At 49.4% G+C, this 20,598-nt stretch overlaps 2 protein-coding genes across 10 annotated transcripts; one reads left to right on the top strand and one right to left on the bottom strand.

Annotated features, from left to right (window-relative positions):
* Positions 1–3,088: 3,088 nt before the first annotated feature.
* Positions 3,089–15,421, bottom strand: OSR2 (odd-skipped related transciption factor 2). Of its 9 annotated transcripts, XM_070481386.1 has the most exons (5): positions 10,643–11,066; positions 7,853–7,989; positions 5,779–6,547; positions 4,617–4,716; positions 3,095–3,783 (listed from the first exon to the last, which is right to left on the bottom strand). In XM_070481386.1, the coding sequence occupies exons 3-5, from the start codon at positions 6,432–6,434 to the stop codon at positions 3,709–3,711; spliced, it is 831 nt and encodes a 276-aa protein (XP_070337487.1). In that variant the 5' UTR covers positions 6,435–6,547; positions 7,853–7,989; positions 10,643–11,066; the 3' UTR covers positions 3,095–3,708. The 9 variants fall into 9 exon arrangements, with proteins under 9 accessions (XP_014690115.1, XP_070337487.1, XP_044599857.1 ...); XM_014834629.3 differs by lacking the exon at positions 7,853–7,989 and having other exon boundaries at positions 3,089–3,865; XM_044743922.2 differs by lacking the exons at positions 7,853–7,989; positions 10,643–11,066 and adding an exon at positions 14,835–15,421 and having other exon boundaries at positions 3,095–3,865.
* On the top strand, positions 15,421–20,124 carry LOC123275789 (uncharacterized). The gene is made up of 3 exons (XM_044743926.2): positions 15,421–15,967; positions 17,178–17,489; positions 19,926–20,124. The coding sequence occupies exons 1-3, from the start codon at positions 15,553–15,555 to the stop codon at positions 20,000–20,002; spliced, it is 804 nt and encodes a 267-aa protein (XP_044599861.2). The 5' UTR covers positions 15,421–15,552; the 3' UTR covers positions 20,003–20,124.
* The last annotated feature ends 474 nt before the right edge of the window (positions 20,125–20,598 follow it).

Here is a 20,598-nt window from a genome sequence, read left to right as displayed (position 1 = left end):
CAGCAGAGGTGGTTATCAGTGGCAAGTTACATTTCAGAATGAAAAATTGTGAAATACAGTCTCAATATAACACACTAATAAAGGTGAACACAAATAGTCCACCAAAAAACAAAAGCCATTCCTGTTTACAGTGTGTTAGATGGTTTTGTCAACTTTTTCTCTTTCTTTATTACAGTAATTTTAAAATTACTTTGGTAGTAAGAAAGGCAGCCCCTTCTGCCATCGTGATATCCTCCTTGTGTTAAAATTTCATACGTAGATTCTATACTGTGTTTAATCCACAGGTATCGAGTCTATCATGTTGACAATATTCAAGAACTAATGTTTCTCCAATGCTTTCCAGAGATAGGTTGCCCCTCCAGAATGAAAACTGGGGCAAGGGTGCCTGATTGCACAGGAATTAAGTGAAGAGTTTCAAATGTCTATGCTAACATCTGGTAAATGAAAAGTAGGAGAAACTCTCAATAACTGCCTCTGATTTCATCGCTAGTAGTAGTTAGGCCTATTTATAATTTGAGATTTTAGATTTGTTTACCTTTTAAATATTTAGTTGTCTTAGAGTCAAATTTTGGAAAGTTTCCTTATGTACGAGAGGAGATACCTGTGCAAAATAGCAATTTTAATTACTACAACTATAAAGCTTGTGTACTACAATAACCTACATTTCAATATTAGTATCAAAAGGTGCACCTAACACACATTCATAATTTACCTTAACAATTGATTACAATGAAATTCATTTTTAGAAATTATTTTTAAGATCCCACACATTGATTACAAAATGAGATTAAAGTCACAGCTCAATCCTTAACTATTGTTTGTGAAGTTCTTCAGTAATGTGGTTATGACTCGTGATACTTCCCACTCCTGGTCTCTGGCCAGGAGTATTGATTCATGAGTTGACTATGGTAGAGGGTGTAAGGAAAACACAGGCTAATCTAAAACTCAAATAATGACTCTTCTCTAAACCAAAAAAACAAAGAACAAAACCCAGCAGATCAATTTCATAAGATACAAGATATCATTTTCCCTATGATGTCTCATAAGTTTGTCTCATGTCAGACTCATTTCCTGCATACTTGGACATTCTAAAAAAGAAGAAAAACAAAACTCAGAATTTGGAGAGGAACCCACTATACGAAAGTTCACCTGAGAGCATGAAGAGTGTGGAAAGAGTCTACTCTGAGGCTAGATCCTTTCTGATTCTACGTGGACACTGGATTTAAGAGTCCAGATTGAGGGGAGCTGTTAAATTAAGCCCTATCATAGATTTTTAAATTATCTACGTAGTCAAGATTCCAAAAATGTGCCACTAGATATGAAAGACAGAAACTGATCATGAAAATCATTGGAACCTAGCACGGGGCTTGGCACATGAAAAGCACATAATAAGCATTTATTAAATCAATGACTACATAAATAAATTATAAATAAATTAACCTTAACTTTTGAGATAGTGTGTATGTGGGAAGACGAACTGCTTTCTCCATTTTCTTTTCTGTTTTTCCTCATTTGCTTCCTATTGCTATTTTTTCAACTAAAATAAATGGAGAGAAGCAGTGTTCTGGTTATTTCCTTTTATATATCCCTGTGACAGGGACCTCAAGGATATGCCTGAGCTTGATAGCGAGCAAGGGTCATTCTTTGATAATCTGACTCAACCCTGTGCGATGGAACTGTGACACTTGTAGTCTGTTGGGATGGGTGGGGCAGCAAGACTCACTACATGGAAAAAGCCTGCAGCATTAGGGGAGCTCTAGGGACAGTCAATGTGTAACCCTGCCCTAAAGTATTCAAATCTTCTGTGCCAATGTGGGCAGGATCTTGAGGGAGTAGGGGTAGGGAGGTCACTGAGTTAATTCTGTACAAGCAAAAGAAAACAACAGTTTTGTTCCTCTAAATACCATACACATATGTACCCCCGCACTCCACCCCTGCCCCCTCTCCTCTGTGAAACCTTTGGGCCCATCCATGGTGGGAAATGCATTTGTGTGAGCATTGGACACACGGGCTTGGTTAGTGGACATTTTGCTGGAGAGAATTGATCTCTCGTGAGAAGCAGAAGAGACTTCCAGCCAGCTGCCCTGAGAACAGAGTAAGCAGTGAGTCTGGAACACTTTTTGGAACTTCCTCATAAATTGTATTGAACATGCACTGGTGAAAAATTTCTAATCTGGACCTCAAATCTCTACCTAACCTTCTGAAGGATTCTAAGGTACAAACATAGGACATGTTGCCTGGTATCACCTTGAAGATGAAACACACCATCCCCACACAAGTATACAAAAGAAAAAAATCTGACAATAGCTAATTCACCCTGTTGTTCAGTATTAAAGTTTGTGAGAATCTCCTGGGCTACTGGGCCACAGGTTCCTCTGATGTTCCCTCTTTAACTTCAGTTATTTCCCTTCCAGGATCTGCAGAGTACTACTGTTTATCTGTATCCAAAGCTTTCCACCCAAATCCTACACAGGGTTGTCATTACACTAGTGTCATATTCCCCAGGAACCACTTGGGAAAGGTAGAAATGCCTCAGAAGGTGACAACATATTTGCCATGAGCTCTGTACACAGAGTAACCTATACTTCTGGCATTTTCCTAGGGACAAAAGGCCAACCAGTGACAGAAACCTGGCTAGTGACCTAACTCAATTTTCTCTGCAGAGAAATCTGACCTTCTAGAAGAAAGGATCTCCACCCTTGGAAAGAAATATTTTGTGCAAACAGAGCTAAGCAGTTTCACCTTTCTCCTCTTGTGTCCCATCTTCCAAAGATTGGACCTTCCTGCACTGTTCTAGGAGGATTTTAGACTTTTCCCCTGAAGGCAGGATAAAATCCCTCTCTATAGTGATAAATCATAGTGTTCAAAGTCTAATGGTATGAGAAGTTGCCCATCATAAACTTTGACAATGGGTCAAGGACTTTTAAAAAATGAAGTGGTGAGAAGTTCTCTTCTCTTCTTTTTTCTTATGTTTCCTCCCACCTTGTGCTTTCAAGTGGGTCAGTACTGGAGTTGCATGTTATTAATAATGATTATTATATTGCTTTTATCTGAAGGAATAACACACAAGGAACTATAATAAACAAAAGGGGGTAAAGCCTCAGGGGTATCAATTTTAATATCTTAGAAAAACAAAAAGACAGTACAATCATCCAATTCAAAAAAACTGAGAAGTCTTATTTTGATACCCTAGGGATAAAGAATTCCCTTCCATATCAAATATTTTAGAGGCATCCCACTCTTCCAGAATCCAGATGAAAAATAGAAGTTAAGTAGCAAGACACTTTTGTGGAAGTGTTGAAACAGACAAGAAAAAGTTTTATTTTGAAAATACAGTCTTTAAAAATAAATTTGGCTTCCATTTTCCATATCTAGGTGCATCCAACAAGATACGAAAACAAAACAAAGACCCACGACACTATGTACAGAGCTCTAAAATGAGCTGTGAATATCTACAAGAAACTAGCATATGCTCTTGGTGAAGGGATGTACTGTGTGGCTTTCTACAGTCCCCAGTCCTTGGGAAGAATTAACTCCCTGCAGCTGCAGGTGCGGCTGCAGCAGGGGAAGCGCTGGGGTCAGTGAAGGATTGGGGGTGGAACCCCCGGTGGGGGCGGGGGCAGGCGAGGAGAGGTGTCTGGGGAGGGGAGCAGCGGCGGCACGGGACAGATCCTGGGCTTCTCTAGAAGTCCTGCCGCGGAGTGTGAGTCAGGCTGTGCCGCCGCAGATCACAGTTTCGCCTGAACACTTTGCCGCACTGCTCGCAGCTGTAGGGCTTGATGTCTGTATGGGTGAGAAGGTGAGTTTTCAGATTACTTCTCTGATTAAAGGTTCTTCCACATGTGGGACATTTGTGTGGAGATTCCTGTTCAGATGTGAAGCAAGCAAAGGATTAATCCTTCACACCACCACTGCACCTTTCTCAATAGTTTCTGTCTTATCGGTATCACAAGCGTTAACATAATATGAGCACGACAACAAAAGAGGACTTGCAGGAACAAATCTGTGCTGCCAGTCCTCCAATCACGAAAACACACGCGCAGACACACACAGAGGCCCCATTACCCCGATAGCTGCCGGTGGCCACTGTGGTGGGCTTTGATTTCCAGCTCTTTACATTTCATCACCATGTCACAGGCAGGAAAAGGAGGAAGGAAAAACTCTAATCCTCTCTTAAGGAACGACATTCTCCCGGGTAATAAGGCTCCTCTTTGCTGGAAAATTAAACTATTCCTCAATGTTCTGAAAACTACAAATTATGAGGCCCCTGGGAGAGAGATCGTATGGGATTTCACCATGCCTCTATTATCAAAATTACCTTTATTTCCTCCCAAACATGAAAGCTTTAAATGCAGGGCAGGTGAAAAAAATAATAATTCTAAAATTAGGATTTAGAATAAAGAGAGTGGCCTGTTCTTTAAGAAAAATATTAAAATGTTTATGTTAAATAAGATTAATTTTATGTATGACAAAAACTCAAGAGAGCTGCTCTCCCCACCTAGAAAACGTCTAAATGGAGCCTTTTAAGAGAAAGACCCTGCCATTGAACACCTTTTGTAGAGCAAAAATGATAAAACAGAACCAGTAACTGTTTTTAAAAAAGAAAACAAACTTACCTGCATATGTAAAGTTTTGTGAACTGCGAGAGTTCTAGACTGACAAAATCCTTTCCCACACTCCTGACATTTGAAGGGTTTCTCTTTGGAATGGATATACCTGAAAATCAATAGAAGGCTTCATTGAAATAGCTTTAAAACCACGGTGAGGAGTTTCTCTTGACAATTACTCAAAATGAAGTCGTGAAAGGACAAAAGAAACAGGATTCCCATTATTTATGATTTTAGACTGCATTTTTTTCGCTGTATAATTCTGTTTCTGGTTAACCTCAAGTAACTGACTCTTCAAAACATTCACCGGACGCCGGCTGTGTCTACACTTGATCGCCCTCTGCGGCGTACTCTGGAGCTCGAAATCGCTCCGAACGAGCCCTTCCTGGCCTCTACGGTTTTCTCTGGGATTTAAACTGGCCAAATCAGGATGTAAGGCGAGGCTGAGTTTAGGGGGACTGATTTTAGCGAATCCCTTAACAGCCGCGGAGGATCGGTACAGAAGTCCCCCCGGGGGAACAGCAAGTAGAGTCCGGAGAGAACATACCCCCACCCCCACTCCTGGGAAGTTTTTACCGGGTGAAAACACTTACGCTACAGTATTTTTTCAATGGTCGTTTATTAATGCAGAGTTTAAGGTCATGGAGGGGAGGCGGGAAGTTGTTTCTAAATTCAGTGATCTCAAGACCCACGCAAATAACTTTAAAACAAGGGTTGCCATGGCAGGCTCTGGGGCGCACCTGGGGATGGGGTGGTGGGGAACGGCAGGAACGCGGCGCAGATGGCCGGTGTAGATTTCCAGAAACGGTCTGAGCGCAGCCAGGACCGGGACCGCAGTGGGAAGGTCTTCGGGGTCCCTCGGCTTTACCTGCGCCACCCCGCAACGGCAACCCGGAGGAAACTGGGAAACAGATTCCAGGACCGAGGCCAACTCAGATTTTAACTGCTTAAGGATGGGGAAAGGCCTTCCTGCGTCCCAAACAAGAACGCAGCGGGGGCAGGTTGAGTAGAAAGGTAAATATTGGGGGTTAGTTGTTGCTGGCTCGGAGGGCCTTTGGGGGTATATGCTAGTTCAGAGGGGATTTTAGTGACACTTGGAATGTCTATCAGGACTCAGTATTCTGGAGAAATTCTCCTTCCTTTCTCCGGCCAACCTCTTTCTACACCTCACCTGTGATCCCGCAGATGATCTTGCCTCCGGAAGGCCTTGTGGCAGATGTCACACGTGTATGGCCTCTCGTCCGTGTGGGTCCTCTCGTGGATGAGTAAGTTGTAGGATTTGGTAAAGTGTCTGCCGCAAAACTTGCAGATAAACTCTTTTTTCGTTTTGGAGGGCAACCTCCCTCGGGAGGGCTTTCTGTCCGGAGTCAATTTACTGAGGCCCGAGATGGGGCTACCCAGCCCCGGGCTCAGCTTGGTCAGGTCTCCCATCTTAGGGGGGTCTTCTTGCGTGGCGGCCACGGCCAAGTTGGCAAAGTCAAAACGCGGCCGGTCCTTGTGCAGGGCTGGGATGACGTGGGCAATGGCTCCCTGCTTGGGGTGGAAGAGGTGGGTGGTAAAGGGCAGAGCCGGGAAAGGGAAGCGCGCGTCTACGAGGCCCTGCGCCGCCGCCATCTCGGTGATGGTGGACCGGGTGATCTCGTGCACGTTGGGGTACCCCAGCGTCCAGTGGTTCATGTGCATGGTCTGCACGGCGCTGAGACCGTACAGGCCCTGCAGGTGGTCCACTGCGGCAGGGAAGGTGTTCACGGCCTGTAGGAAGGAGTAATTGGTGAGCTGCAGCGACGGGTGGAGCGGGATGGGCGCTGGCAGAGCCTTGCTCCCCATTTTCCGGGGCGCTGGGGGGCGAAGGGAGCCGCCCCTTTCTTCCAGGACTCAGAGGCGGGTGGGCGTGGGGCTCCGGCGAAAACCCAAAGAGACAACAGCACGCAGAGAGAACCCTAAAAATGGCAGGGGAAGAGAGGGAGAGTCGTGACTATTCCCAAGCCGGCCTGGTCCGCCCCTTGGCGCCGGCGCAGGGTTACCACACCTTCTTTCTAAGTCCTCCTCCCTACCCTGCTCCGGGGTCCCCAAAAGGAATGGTGAGGAAACTGCGTAGCGCCCGCCCAATGAGTCCGCGCCGAGATCGGCTCCGGGGCCAGGGTGTCAGGCAGGGCAGGAAGTGGTCCCCTGGCGAGCGGGGCTCCCCTGCGGCTCCTCTGGGCGCCCACGGAAAGGTCGGATTCCGGGCACGCACGGAGCGGAAGACCCGGCCTGGGGAGAAAGACCCGAGCAGGGGGTTCCGGTACAGACAGCACCCAGTCCAGCCGACCCACCCACACCCTGTCCGGCGAAGCTCGACCAACCGCTGCAGCCCGCGACGCCAACACCCGCAGGCCGGGGACCGCGCTTCTACAGCCGCGGCGCCTCAGAGCTCCCCGCGGAATGACGGGGCGTGGGTCCGGGGCTTGAGGGCCGGGCTCAGCCCCTGTGCGGCGGCTCCTCACGCTGCTTCCCGAGCTGGCTGCCCTGCCCTGCGGCCGCCTTTCCCGCGTTTACCCTGGCCATGCCGGGGGTGCCTGAGCGCAGCCGGGCGCGCTTCGTGCTCCTGGGCCGAGGGCCCTCGGAGGGACCCGCCTCGCCCCGCGCTGACCTCGGAGGTTTTCTTTTTCCTTCCTCTGCCCCAGTGCCATTTATCAGCGGTGACGGGCCGCAGGAAAGAAAAGTGACACCTCGGGGGCCGGGTTCGGCCTGAAATCGCCCCCTCCTCCTTCCCAGGGGCCATCCCCTCCCACCCCCCACCAAGATCCCTTCCAGATGGTTCAGGCTGCCGGAGGGGTGGGGGGGGGGGGGGCGGGAGTGAGCGGAGAACGTCCATGAGGCCAGAACCCCTTCTCCCAAACTGAGTGCCAAGCTCTCCGGAGGCCCGAGAGGCTTCCTGACCTGGCACCAGGAGCGGCTTCTACATTGGGGAGGCCCCAGGACTAGAGAAGACAGGAATGGAGAGAAGAGAGGGCTCCCTGGGGAGAGAAAGGGAAGGAGCAGCAGCGGAACCGCAGCGGGCCGGGTACAGTGAGGCCCAGCCGGCCTGGAGGAAGCTTGTTTATCTGCCTGGAGGTGTGTGCGGCGGCGCTCCTGCCACTGGGAAGCCCGGCGCGGGGTCTGCGGCCTGGGCCTAAGCAGGGCTCACGCACTCTCCTCTCCCCGCGCCCCCAGTGGCAACACAGGGGTCTGCTTTCAGACTCAGGCTCCCCAGGACACCTCACCTGCATTCTGAGTGGGCCCACCTTCTCTGTCTGCTAGCCCTTTTCAGCAGCGGGTTCTGCCAGCTCGGCGGGCCTGGGCCTTCCCTCTCTCTGAGGGCGGCTCCTCCAGGTGCGAGACTCACAGCTAAGCGCTTTCCCTGGAGAGGGGCAGACAGGCCAGCCTGAGCCATCACCCTTTAAGCCTGGCTTTTGAACACAGCAGGAAGGTGGGAGTTTGTCCAGCCTTCCCTCCCCACCCACCCTTTTCTGAGCCTGAATTTTCTTCTCTAGGGTGTTGTGAAGTGTCGCCTGTGGCTCCATCTGAGGGTAGACTTAAGGGCCTGCGTTAATGACACAGCGCTCTGGCAAGGCAGAATCTGGCTGCCTCCGTGAGGCCCACACCTTCCCTCCCTCCCCCTCTGTTAGGAAAGGCTCGGAGACAGGGATTTATTAATGAACCGCTTCTGCCTGGTGGTATGCGGTCTGGGAGTTCAGGCCGGGAGTTAATGAGAGGTGTGTAAGAGTCAGAGGGTCTTAGACCATTCAACCGAGACTGTAAACCTCCATTAGTAATAAACTTTCCCACCACAAATCACGATTCATTTTTGTTCAGTGGCAACAAGCCCTCTGCTAAAGAGGACCAAAAAAGGATTCTACTAACATCCCTGGTAATCTATTTGATTATTTCCTCTTCCATTGAGAATAATAAATTACACCTTTATTTCCTTCTTTTTGCATAATGAGGCTTGTACAGAGACTCAAAATATTCTTTTTCCCCTAGTGTTAAGAAGCAGCCTCCCCCATAGAGAGGAAACTGAAATTACTATTTGGGTGTATTCCCAGACTAGATTTCTTAGAAATAAATACAGGAGGCAAAGTACAACTCCCACCAAGTGGTGTGGGTGTGGGTGTGGGTGTGTGTGGGGGTTGTTGTCAATTGAAGGAATACCATGACCTGTGATTTTGATTCCAAATGCACAAAGTGAACTCTGCCATAAAGGTTACATATTAATTCTTCCAGCAGCAAGTTGAGTGCCATCTTCCTTCCCTTTTCTCCCAAAGATTTATAACACAAAAATTAGCCACTCTATTATAATTCAGCTTCATGGTGGCACAGAAGTGCTATTTCATAGCATATATTTGTGTTAATTTGCAGGACAGATAGTTTCTTCACAGAGGAAAAGCAAACCACTGGTAACTTCTGAAACCCTTTTACAAACAGAACAACACTAAATACCCACCAAACACTTTTGCCATAAATAATAAGGGAGTTTAGATTTCCACTCTCCCACTGAGTTGCTGGAGATATATGTCAAAAGATATTTTAAGTCAATGCAGAGATCTAAAGTACTTTCGTTTTGACTAGAGTTGAGCATGTAGTTCCTACACTCAGTTTCAGGCAGTAAGAGCCATCATCATCTGCTGTCATTTCTCCACCATCCCGTTTCGGACCATTGGTTACTTTTAATTTTGCAAGGAAAGAAACTTAAACCAATGAAAAGACATAAATATATCAGTGGAGCAGAAACTAGTTTTCTTTCATCAGTCTTCTTCAACAGGAATTTCTAGGCATGCACAGAAGTTTCGTAAAATTTAGTTCACTGGCTGTCAAGAAGTGAGATGTGTACATACTAATTTCAGTTCAGTGAAGATTTCAAAACATTGGAGAAAAAAGTTACGTGGTAATTTGATAAAGAATTTGGCTCTTTAGTAATGGTATTATTACACTGAATTATCTAAAAATAATACACAGTCAGGGATCATCTGCTAAAACCTGTGCTGGTGTCTGAGAGAAATGACGGATGGATCGATATGCTCGCTGAATTTCAGCCCAAGCCACAGTGGAATTTTACATAAATCAGAGAGCAATAGTCCAAGTGGATCTAAGGAGATCATTTTTAAAAACAAATGAAAATGGCCAGACTGGATCAGGTGAACAGAGAAAACCGCCGCTAAGTTCCTGCCCCTTCGCAGCGCCTCTGCCTTCCCAAGGAGTTAATTAAATTAAGATGCCTTCCGCATAATCTGGGTTCTGTTTCTTTCTGCTCCCTCGCTCCCCCAGCGTGAGTAATTTTTTTGTTCTGCTCGGGACTGCAGTTTGTTTAGCAGAGAAAGTAGCTGTCTGCGCCGTTAAGCTCCGGGAAAGGCCAGCCCTCTTTTGTTCTCTGCTAACAGGTAGGGAAACAGATCCAGCGCTCCCTCCACAAACACCTTCTTCTCCCTCCTTGTTCCTACAACCGCAATTCCTTTCTCTGTCGCTATTTCTCGGGAGTCCAAGGGTTTAAACCCTGTGGGAATTTGCCTTTTGCCCTCTTCTCCAGGACTGGAGGGTGGGAGGAAAATCAAAAGGCCTGCACAAAGTTGGAGAGTTACCTAGGATTGAACTATTATTTCCCTCTTGAAACGCGCTGGCTTGGCAAGCACTGTGCGTCCCGGCCCGCCCGCACTGCGCTGCCGCGGCTGCCCCCGGACTGGGGGACCAGGAATTCTATGGCAGGGTCCGAAACACAATGGGGTTTGTGGAGTTTTATTTCAGCGTCCGTCGATCAGCTGAATGCTTAGATTAAATGTTGCGAAACAAAACTAAAAACAGTACATAAAAGCGTGTGTCGTTGGGCGGTTAGCTGAGACTTGCGTGCCTGGGATCCGATACAGTGAGAAACACAATGCCTCGGGATTGCATCCCTACGATTTCTTTTCACTATTTCTGAACTTGTGGCACGCTGGATCGAGAATCTGAGCGCCCCCTGAAACCCCTGCACCCCTCCTTCCTTAGGGCGGCTGCAGCCCCTTCCCAGAGCGGACACTCACCTCCTGCGGAAAGGTCCGCCTGGGCAGCGCCTCTCAGACCCGGTCCAGGCAGTGAGGCGCACAGCTTGGAAAGGTCATTGGATCCACGCCGGGCAAACTTCTTTTTCCGCGCGGAGTCCCGGGAGCTGCGGACATGATCTGGAGGACGACGAGGAGCAAAACCAGAGCCTTCGTCCGAGTCTGTGGACGTGGATTGTGTAACGACCCGCAGTGCTTGCAGCCTGCGCTCAGCGATCGCCCGGGACCCCACGCCTCCGCAAGACTCTGGCCGCCGACTCCGGGTGAGGTCGGAGCCTGCAGCTTCGCAGGGCCATCACCCTCCAGCAGCGAGCGCGCCGAGCTCTGTCCCCGCCCGCGTCCCTCCCCAGGCTGCTCGCGGCCGGGAGTCCAGGGCTTTAGTAGCGGCCCCGCCTCCCCTTCGGGCGGGCGTCCTGCGGCGGAGCCTGGCCTTCTGCGCCTTGGCTCCGCCTCCGCGCCCGGCGCCCGCTAATGGTCCGCTCTGTTTACTCGTGTTTAGATAGCAACTGAGTCTTAAAGGCACAGGTTTGCTCGAGGTTTCCCTGCTACAGAGACAGAGCCAAAGTTGACTCAGTTCAAAACTCACACACAAACACAACGTCACCCCCTTCTTTCTTGGTGCCACTTTTCCTTATAGTGTTAGGACAACTGGTTCTCTGCCTCCCGAAGACTCCGCAGAGAAACCCAAAGGGCATTTTGTAGTTTCACTTGGCGCACTCGCTGGGTTAATTTCCACAGCTTAACACATTTAACGTAACCATCTTTTTCTTAGGGTAAAATCAATCAGTTCTAGATTGTATCCTCCAGCATATATTTTAAAAGACCCCTTTAGGGCCGGCCGGTGGCGCAGCGGTTAGATTCGCACATTCCGCTTCTTGGTAGCCCGGGGTTCTCGGGTTAGGATCCTGGGTGCAGACATGGCACCGCTTGGCACGCCATGCTGTGGTAGGCGTCCCACATATAAAGTAGAGGAAGATGGACACGGATATTAGCTCAGGGCCAGGCTTCCTCAGCAAAAAAGAGGACTGGCAGTAGTTAGCTGAGGGCTAATCTTCCTCCAAAAAAAAAAAAAAAAGACACCTTTAAAAGACAGTTTTGTACATACTTTTGGTCCAATTATGACTATATGTGTCGTCTGCTTTCGCCTGCTGTTGTCAAGCCGGTTTGTTTATAGAGGTGACAATTGACTAGTTTCGTAATTACTGCAAAGACATCTGTGGACTGTCCCAGCAGAAATTTGTTCCAATATTTAAGCTTTAATGAGCCAATGTAGATTTCATAAGCAGTTAACCAACTTGGTTGAAGAGGTGGTTATCTGCAACCCATTGGCAAGCAATAAAGCATCCATCTGGAATGGGTGAAGAATAATCATTTTAAAAATTCAGGAAAATACGATTCTAGCTTCTCAAAACATGAACATCTTCATTCCTAGCAAAAGTAGAGTTCATTGTTCCGTTGCCAGGAAACTTAATTGAATCTGAAGTGTAGTGATACATTTTTCAGGTTCTTCTAAAAGTTTGGTCCTGTGTGAGCGTACTTGCAGAACGCACTTCAGCTACTCTGGAAGTAGGGTGACCGAGTGACAGAAAGGAATAACACACGCTCATTTTAAACAGCCTTTTCCTAGAAGACATATTCGTGAGCAACCCTGAGCAAAACGCCCTTCGTCCCAGACGAGACGCCAGAGGGGATTTGGCTTGGCCCTCCGCCCCCCCAGCAAGTCCTCCCTTTGAGGGGCGCAGATCTTGCAGCCAAGAGGCTGTATAATTCAAAAGTATTCCGCCAAAAGGTGGCTTTGGATGTGCCGCCCCGAAGGACAATTAAAATAATCTCCATCGTGAACAAATATAAGTGGACAAATATAAGCAGAAGGCTAAAAACTGTCAAAAGGTTATTAACCAGTGATTGGGGAGCCAGGTGGAAGCTACGAGATATTATTTTATTAAGATAAAATTCCTTCTATTTTATTTATGCTGAAGTGTATAGAATTTTTCGTTCCTTTGGTAAAACATAATTCAGGGATAGCAGATCTTCTTTTCCTTTCCTTCTAATTTCAAATTCGCAAAGATTAAAGAGTGAGTTTGGAACGGAGACCAGAGTGTTTAATATCCTTCATTATTTAACTGCTTCAAAGTAGATTTGACAAGCACGGAAGTAGCAGAATGCCTAAGAGTTCAAGGGTTTTAAAAAGACATTTTCCCTAGTGGGATCTACAGGGGTGGTTTCATTTTAGCGCTCAGTCCTGAGCCCCAGCTACGGGGATGCTTGCGGTCCCCTCTCTCTAACCGCCTCATTCCTTCCGCAGCTTTTCTCAATTTGGAAGATTTGGAGGGAACTTTCTCTTCTTTCAGACCTCCAGGACACACAGTCCCGGGGTGGTGACCTGAAGAGTTGTTCCTACGCTTCGTATTTCCTTTTCATCAAAGTGGGGGCAACTCCCGAGCAGCGGGCTTCACACCTTCCCACCCTGTGTGTGCGCGTGTGTATATATGTTGTGTGCGGAACCGCCTGCTTTTCTCGCAGGGTGGACGGAATTTCCAACCACCTACGAGCTGAGCCCTCTTTCCGCAAACCTCCTGAGCCCAGGTTTTTCCATAAACGTGTTTACTTCGCCCACCCCAGCCTCCGAAGTTCCACAGTGGAGCCTGGGCCACGCTGGCCCGAGCGCTGCGGTCTTTGAAAGGTAGGGAAGAGTCGGCGAGCTCCAGGCTTTGGGGGAAGCCGCGTGGCCGGGCAGCCCCTCGGCAGAGTCCAAGCCTGGCTGCTGCAGAGGGCAGGTGCGTGCCCCACGGCCAAAGGGAGACCCAGGCTGAGCGCGGCGCGGCGTTGCATGCAGTGCTCTCACGGCGCCTCAGCGCCCGCCCGGGAGGGACCGTTGAGTTTCTCCACTCTCAGCCCAGGAAACTTCCCTTGCCTACGCTGGCGTCTAGAGCGCACGCATTGTGGGGGCCCACCTAGGAGCAGCACAGTCGGTCGGACACCCCGGGCGCCAACGGCCGGCATGGAAGACAGGCCACTGGGCCCACGGCGAGTTGCGGGGTCTGGGTGTGAGGAGAGGGAAGTCCCAGAGCCTACAGGACCCAGCTGCGCTCAGGGCACTGAGTCTGTGCTCAGCTGTCCCCCTCCCAGTGCGCCATCCGAGAGCTGCGCTGCTGGTTCACTCGGACATTTCCGCCGACTCGGTCATCTGCTTCCTCGCGGCTCTGGGCTTTCGACACCAAGGACGCTTCCAGGGAAATGGCTAACACACTGACGAGGGCGCGCGAGCAGTTGCTACCCAAACTCGAACCGCCGAAAGTTTATTACCCTGGAGGACCGGATGAAGATCTGGGAGAAGAAACGCGGAGGAGCTGGAGGAGGAGGGGGCCCGCAGCGTAGGCCCTTTCCCCGCCGGCCCACCCAGAGGGCTCTGCCAGTTAAGCAGCGAGCAGGTGTCAGACAGACTTTCCCTGGAGTTGAACCCGAGCCTCTCCCACTCTGTGCTGCGGATATCCTAAAATCTTTTACCCTGTAGGATACAAATGATGGAAATGCCATCTTTTCTCAGGAATCCCAGCTGCCGTTACCTCTGAGGACTCGAGTCCCTTCTCCCCAGCTTTCCCCTGCTTCTGCAGGACGGGGACATTTTGCATTTGAACTTCCCGCACTGTTTGCGGCTTCGCTGGAGCCCGGAGGAGTCGGGAGCCCAGCTATTCTCTGGGCGCGTGCACTCCAGCCCAGGAGTAGCGAGGAAGCCCACGAAAACCTAGGGGAGGATCGCGGGCACTGGGCTCAGAACTGACAGTGCTGAGGCAGGGGCCAAAAGACTAAGAATTTTGTCTTTTGAAAAAGTATGTTGGAGTCGACGCTCTACACAGGGATGGGCTAGGAAGAGAAAGCGCAGCCGCGGGCGGGAGCTCAGCGGCCCGCGGGAAGAGCCGCAGCGCCCCCTGGAGGCACCGACCGAGCACTGCGTGCGCGGGCGCGGGGGGCGGTCACTCCGGAGGCTGCTCCCAGGTGTGAGTGCACAGCCGCGAGCGACCCTGCCGGCCGCTGGGTTCCTTTCGCTTTAACCCCGGCCCCTTTGCTGCGGAGAAGAATCGTGTGTGTGGCAGGGGTGCTGGGGAGAGGGTCTGGGCCTGTTGTCAGGGCCAATAAGCAGCACCACCCCCACCGCTGAGGCCTTTGTACGCACCCCACGCTGTGGTCCCCCAGCGGCTCCTCTCCTGGAGGGTTTTTCTAAGACGCATTTTCCGACTCACGACGCGGCTCAGGGCGGTTCTGACTTCCGCAGGGTAGGGCAAAGACGCTAGTTCTGACCCCAGCGCAGGGAGTTCGCGGGCAGTGCGGTGCTGCTCCACTCAGATTCCAAGGCCTTGGACTTTGTCCCTGAGGGAGAAACGAGAGGTTTCTCAGGGGACCGCATTCGGAAGGGCTGTCCCACTCCCCACGACTTACCTCTCACCCCACCCCAGCATTTGACGCCCTGTCAGGAATGGATCCCTGCCCCGGCTGTGCTCTCCTTAAGCCTGAGAGCGGCAAGAGGCGCGTCGCGAGGCGCGCGGGTGGCGCGGGAGCCTCCCCGGGGCTGGGGAGCCTGAGGTCCACCCCTTGCCTCCAGCCGGCCAATCCCCCGGCCGAGCCACCTCCAGAGTTGGGCCCAGCCGGACAGCCTCAGGCGCCCGAGGCCGGCCTAGCCTGGTCGGCTCTTCCTTGAGGTCAGGGAGCGGGTGAGAAGGGCGTGTGGGGCCCAATGGCGCTCTCCCTGTGTCTGCGCCCCTCGCTCTGCTTCATTCCGCTGGAGGCCGCAGCGGGCGCCCCTCCAGCCACCAGCGTGCCGGGCACCGAGTCGCCGGGAAAGGGCAGATGCCAGTGGAGGCCGAACACCGGGTCGGAGGGTTAGCTACGTGGCTATGGCCAGGTTGGGCAAGCCCAGGGGCAGACCCTCTCGTGAGCCCGGGTCCGTCTGGGTTTGGCTTTCCCAAGAGAGGCCTTGGGCCGCTGCAGCAGCGAGGCCCAGAGCTGACTCGAGGCCGCCCGGCGATCCGTCAGCCCCTCGCGAGTCGCGGGATGCCGCGGCGGCGCTGGAGCGGGAGCGCTGCCCGTTCCTTCACGCCGCCCCGCGTCTCGAGGGGTCTCAGGATGGCGCCAGCAGCGACGGCGAGCTGGCTCTGGCAGGTGCCGGGCGCGGGCTCCCAGGGTGCGCCGGGACCCGCGCGCTTTCGCCTTCAGTGCCTCTGGAAAAGCAGATGTCCTGCGGTTTGCCTCGCCAGAGAGAGCCGGGTCAATTCCTGTGCTCCCCCATCAAAGGACAGCTTGGAATTCAAGGTGCGTTTCTAACGGAGCCCTTTCGTGTCGGTGACTAGGAAGACGGGGCTTTACAGAAGACATCAGCGGCGGGCTACGAGACCCAGGCGCCTCCCAGGAGGGAGGGTCCTGCGGATGGTGCCCCTCTGGCGCAGCTCCACCTGCCCAGCGTGGGACTGCCTCAGTGCCCGCGCTCCGAAAAGATCATCCTCAGAAAAGACTAGGGCAGAGTCTGCAAACCTATTTTTATTGGGCTTTCACTTTAAAAAAAATTACTTGCCAACGCTTAAACATCGGGAAAATTCAAACGAAAATCTTGATTTCCAATGAGCTCCTGTTCCTTCGCGGCAGTGAGCTAGCCGTAGCTGAGCAACTTTGCTCTCCCTCCTCTGCGGTCTGTTGTAAAAATGCCGGGCCTTGGATTGCCTTGGAGTTTCCAGTTCTCTTTGCGGAGGTCGTTTCTCTGGGAAGCTGAGATCGGTCCGGAGTTCCCTCTAAAGCAGAAGTTCTTAAAATGTATTCCAATGGCATTAGCAACGTCTGGAACTTGTTAGAAATGCAGATTCTCTGGCCCCACCTCCTGAGTCGGAAACTCTGGGAGAAGGGACCGGCGATCTGCGTTTGAACAAGCCCTCCAGGTGATTCTGATGCACGCTTAAGTTTGAGAACCATTGATCCAGATCAAATTGACTTTTGGGGCAATCGCGGGCGGGCGAGATTTATCTTTCCGGCTCTCTTCCTCCCTTCCTCCCTCCCTTCTTCTCTCCCTCTCCCTTCCCACCAGAGAATGCAGGCATAAACTTCTGGCCTAGGACAGCTAATTCATTCATTCACTCATTCATTCATTCACTCGCTCTCTCATTCATCTGACCTTCCAGAGGCACCTCCCAAGTCCTCGGAGAAGTGCTGAGGATCCCTAGGTGAGCCAGGCGCGACTCCCTTCAAGGAGTCAGGTCAGGATGTATCGGGAAGAGCTGGGGCGGGGAGGGGGTAGAGAAAACAGTACAGGTGCCTTCCCGTTTCATGGCCAGTTTTGTTCTTTGTTTTGTTTTGGTTTTGGTTATTAATATAATCCAATAATAGATCTGATCTGATTTCAGGAAATGTCCCTGTTAGGGACCAAACTGGAGTATCGCACCAGAAACTTCACAGTTTCTGACCTTTGGGAACCCTGGACTCTCTTCCTTGCCCAGGCTGATGTTCTTCTCTTCCTATTTTCACCACATTCTAGGGATTCTGTGTGGCTGCTGCATACACTTCCATGCAAACCTCGACACGTACTGCCCACACTCTCCCACTCCTCCGCGCACTGGGTCAGAGTGCGTGGCACCAGCGGTGAGGGAGTGTCACAATCATGTCACATTCGGCACCATCGTGTTTGGACTGAGGCTGGAAGCCTCTGTGCCCTTGGATTTCCCTGAGGCTGCACAGGATGCTCTTAGGACGGCGGAAAGTCACACGCATGTTCCGCTCACCGACTGCGCTCGCTGGCTCTCACCGTCTCCCATCTTGCATCCCGCTGCCGCAACCAACCGAGCCCGAGGTCAGCTGTACCCGGGCATTGACGTCGTGATTCTCCACCTGCGGATTTATCACCTTGAGATTGAGTCAAATCTCCTTATCTTTCACTTGGGAGTACAAGAACAGTCTATTTTTCCCCCTCACAGTGTATCTAAAAATCCGAGTGAAACGCGCACTTTCTAGTTTTCTTATGCCAAATCAACCTCTCTTAATCTTTCACTTTGTACTTTCTCTCCAAAATCTTGACTTGAACATCTATCTGTCCTCGGCCAGTCAAAGAGCCGCCTCCACTGGACCATTTGCTTCTGCAAGATTTTCTGGTCGTGGGCAGTGAGAAGGGTAGAAGACACTTTGCCGCACAGGCAGAGTGGCAGGTTCCTCAAAAGTTGGACTCAACTAGAAATCTCTTGTTGGTATCTATTTTCAGATTCAGAAAAAAGGTTTCATTTTAGTGAACAAGTGCAGGGAAGACACAAAGAAAAGCAAATTTTCATATTGACCATGGTCATAAATTGTATAAAAGCACTCAGCTCCACTTGAAAAAAGAGTTGCTATTTTAATATAAACTTTTCTTACGGGGATTTTCAAAATATAAAACATATAATGGTCAGGAACATGATAATCTCTTTACAACCTGTGATCATATTTTTTAACAGGATTTTGCTTTCCAGTGCAGATGGTTTGACGTAGTAACATTCAAAGCAGCCAGCACTCAGTTAGGAAATGCCAAGGCCAATACTTGAATGCAGATACACGTTTTAACAAAAGAAAATGTATATTCCTGTAGCTGTTTGCCTGTGAATATTCCCCAGAGGATTAATACACTATTCTTGAATCTAATCCAAGTTGGCAAACTCTCTAAAAAGTCTGTGAGGTGTCAACCCTAAGGCACATAGAATTCCTTGTCACCAAATATTTTTGAGTATCTACCATGTACCAGGTATTAGACTATTGTGTTAGTGTTTGAGACCTTAAACTTTCATCTTGACTTGAGTGTGGGGGCAAGGACAAGGAAGGTGGGATTTTAAGGTTGGTTTCCTCCGGTTTTGTTAAATTGTTAAAGTATTTGTACTTAATAGCAATCTTTAAATCTTTAAAATATTTATTGAACTTGCTCTTACATTTTTAGGTATTTTTACAAGTAAAGGAGAGAAAGTCAGTGTTTAAGCCAACTCATTTATTGGAAAATGAATGCCAGCACAGGCTTAACTTTTGGCTTTCCAACTGGAAGACCTTAATATCATGACAACATTTTATAATAGTGTTATTTCCATCATGCCAGGTGATAATTTCACCGTAGATTCCTTATGATTGGTGACCATAGCCCACTCAAGCCTGTTTTTACCTCCTGATTCCATAAGGAGCCATAACAAGAAAAAAACCCTTCTTTCTCTGGCACCCTTGCTGAAGGGGGGGGTAAAGGAAGTGCCAAGCAGCTAGGCTGATCCTCTTCTCATTGTTCCTTGGGAGAACTTGGAACAGGACCAGCTCAGATCCAGTTCACTTCAGAGAATCCATGTCTTACAAGGAGTGATGAGCTCTATTGTCTTTGCCTCTAATCCCAAAACACAGACAACTTCAATGGATCTGGAGACACACAGATATAAGGAGCCGAGAGGCCCCATTCTACTCTTAACTCATGCACTGTGTCACAGTGCCTAGGCACACTGCATATCTTAGCTACATACTCCATTTTTACAGGGTCTAACCCCTCTTCCCATGTCCTCTCCCTCTATACCTTCCCCAGCCCATGCCTGGCAAGTGGGCCTGCCTCCAGGAACCAGACTGGGCGGATGCTATGATGTCAGGACACCTGGCAGCAGTGTTTCTAACGTGTGTTAGACCATGGTTGCCTTTTCCTTTCCCTGGAAAAGTACACAAAGTGCAAGTTGTCTTCCAGGCTGTGAGGCACACATCCAAATGCCCTATGTGGTGGGCCCTCCCAGGCCCAGGAGAGTGTGGAGGAGAACACAAGTGTGTCATATGGGTGTGTTCACCAGTCCTGCCCCCCTCTGCCTCATCCTTGACCACATTCTCTTGACAGGCCATATGGCCTGGAACTGACCTGGAATGTATTAAGAGCATTGTCTTGTAAAACCCTTGCAAAGCAAGGGAGCAATGGCAGAGTGGGATTTAAGACTTGTTAATTCATTTAACATGTATTTATTGAGGATCTTTAGTATGGTAGGCCATGTGGTAGGTACTAAGGATACACCAATGAATAAAGAGCTATGGTCTAGTGAGAAGACAGACAAGTAAATAGGCAATTATGATACAGTATGAATCAGAAAACCTGGATCCAAGATCTCTAGTTAATAATCTATTATCTTGGGCAAGTCATGCCGCTTGTTGGAGTCTTGGTTTCTGAATTTGCAAATTAAGGATATTCTGAGGGTTAAATGACATGGATGCATATTGATGCTTTAAGTAATTATGATTCTTTCTTACCTATTTACAGGAACTGACCTCCCACACCTCCAAGAACTTGGAGAGGAAACCAAGGGGAAGAAATTTGACTCGGTGCCTAGTATCTAGTGGTCTAGAGTACATACATTAAGTCACTGCAACAAATATTTCAAGAGAAAAAGTCTGTCATCTGCCTTGATGGTAAGACTTTTATCAAGAGAAAATATCTACATTTTCACTGTTTACTGAAAAGTAGGAATACTCTATTGTGCATTATATTCTGTTGTACTCTGTTGTTTTATTTTACAGCAATTAGAGAAGACATGGAGTAGATCTATGATGAATAGATTTTTTAAGTTTCAAAGCCATTATTTTGGATGTTATTCTCCAGTGAAACAACGATGGAATTAATTTTGGGATGTCATTGACATATGAGGTCTTAAGGGAAGGAAATCGTATCAGTTAGAATACAATTGAGCTGTATCAGAAAATCCAAAATAACAGTTTAAACAACAGAGAAGTTGATTTCTCTCACACATAAACATAGGCAAGCCAGAGTTAATATGGCGAATAGCTCCTTGATTATCAGGCACTTGGGCTTCTTCTAGTTGTTTGACCAACATCAAGAAATGACTTTCACCTTGTAGTCCAAGGTGGCAGCATTCTAACCAGAAGCAAGCCCCCTCCGTTCCAGCCCCCTCTCTTTAAGGAGACTCCACAGAAAC

This window comes from Equus asinus, chromosome 12 (genome assembly GCF_041296235.1).
Source record: "Equus asinus isolate D_3611 breed Donkey chromosome 12, EquAss-T2T_v2, whole genome shotgun sequence".
In the NCBI taxonomy this organism is placed as follows: Eukaryota; Metazoa; Chordata; class Mammalia; order Perissodactyla; family Equidae; genus Equus; species Equus asinus.
The sequence above is the reverse complement of the archived record's forward strand: the minus strand, read 5'-3'. Positions and strand labels throughout refer to the sequence as shown.

Excerpts from the sequence above, each read along its gene's own strand:
- OSR2 (XM_044743922.2), bottom strand. The coding sequence starts at position 6,434 with ATGGGGAGCAAGGCTCTGCCAGCGCCCATCCCGCTCCACCCGTCGCTG. Across the intron at positions 4,717-5,778 it reads GATCATCTGCGGGATCACAG|GTATATCCATTCCAAAGAGA; the intron begins GTGAGGTGTAGA and ends ATTGATTTTCAG. Across the intron at positions 3,866-4,616 it reads ACAAAACTTTACATATGCAG|GAATCTCCACACAAATGTCC; the intron begins GTAAGTTTGTTT and ends ACATCTGAACAG.
- LOC123275789 (XM_044743926.2), top strand. The coding sequence starts at position 15,553 with ATGGCCAGGTTGGGCAAGCCCAGGGGCAGACCCTCTCGTGAGCCCGGG. Across the intron at positions 15,968-17,177 it reads AGGACAGCTTGGAATTCAAG|GGATTCTGTGTGGCTGCTGC; the intron begins GTGCGTTTCTAA and ends ACCACATTCTAG. Across the intron at positions 17,490-19,925 it reads CGCAACCAACCGAGCCCGAG|GAACTGACCTCCCACACCTC; the intron begins GTCAGCTGTACC and ends ACCTATTTACAG.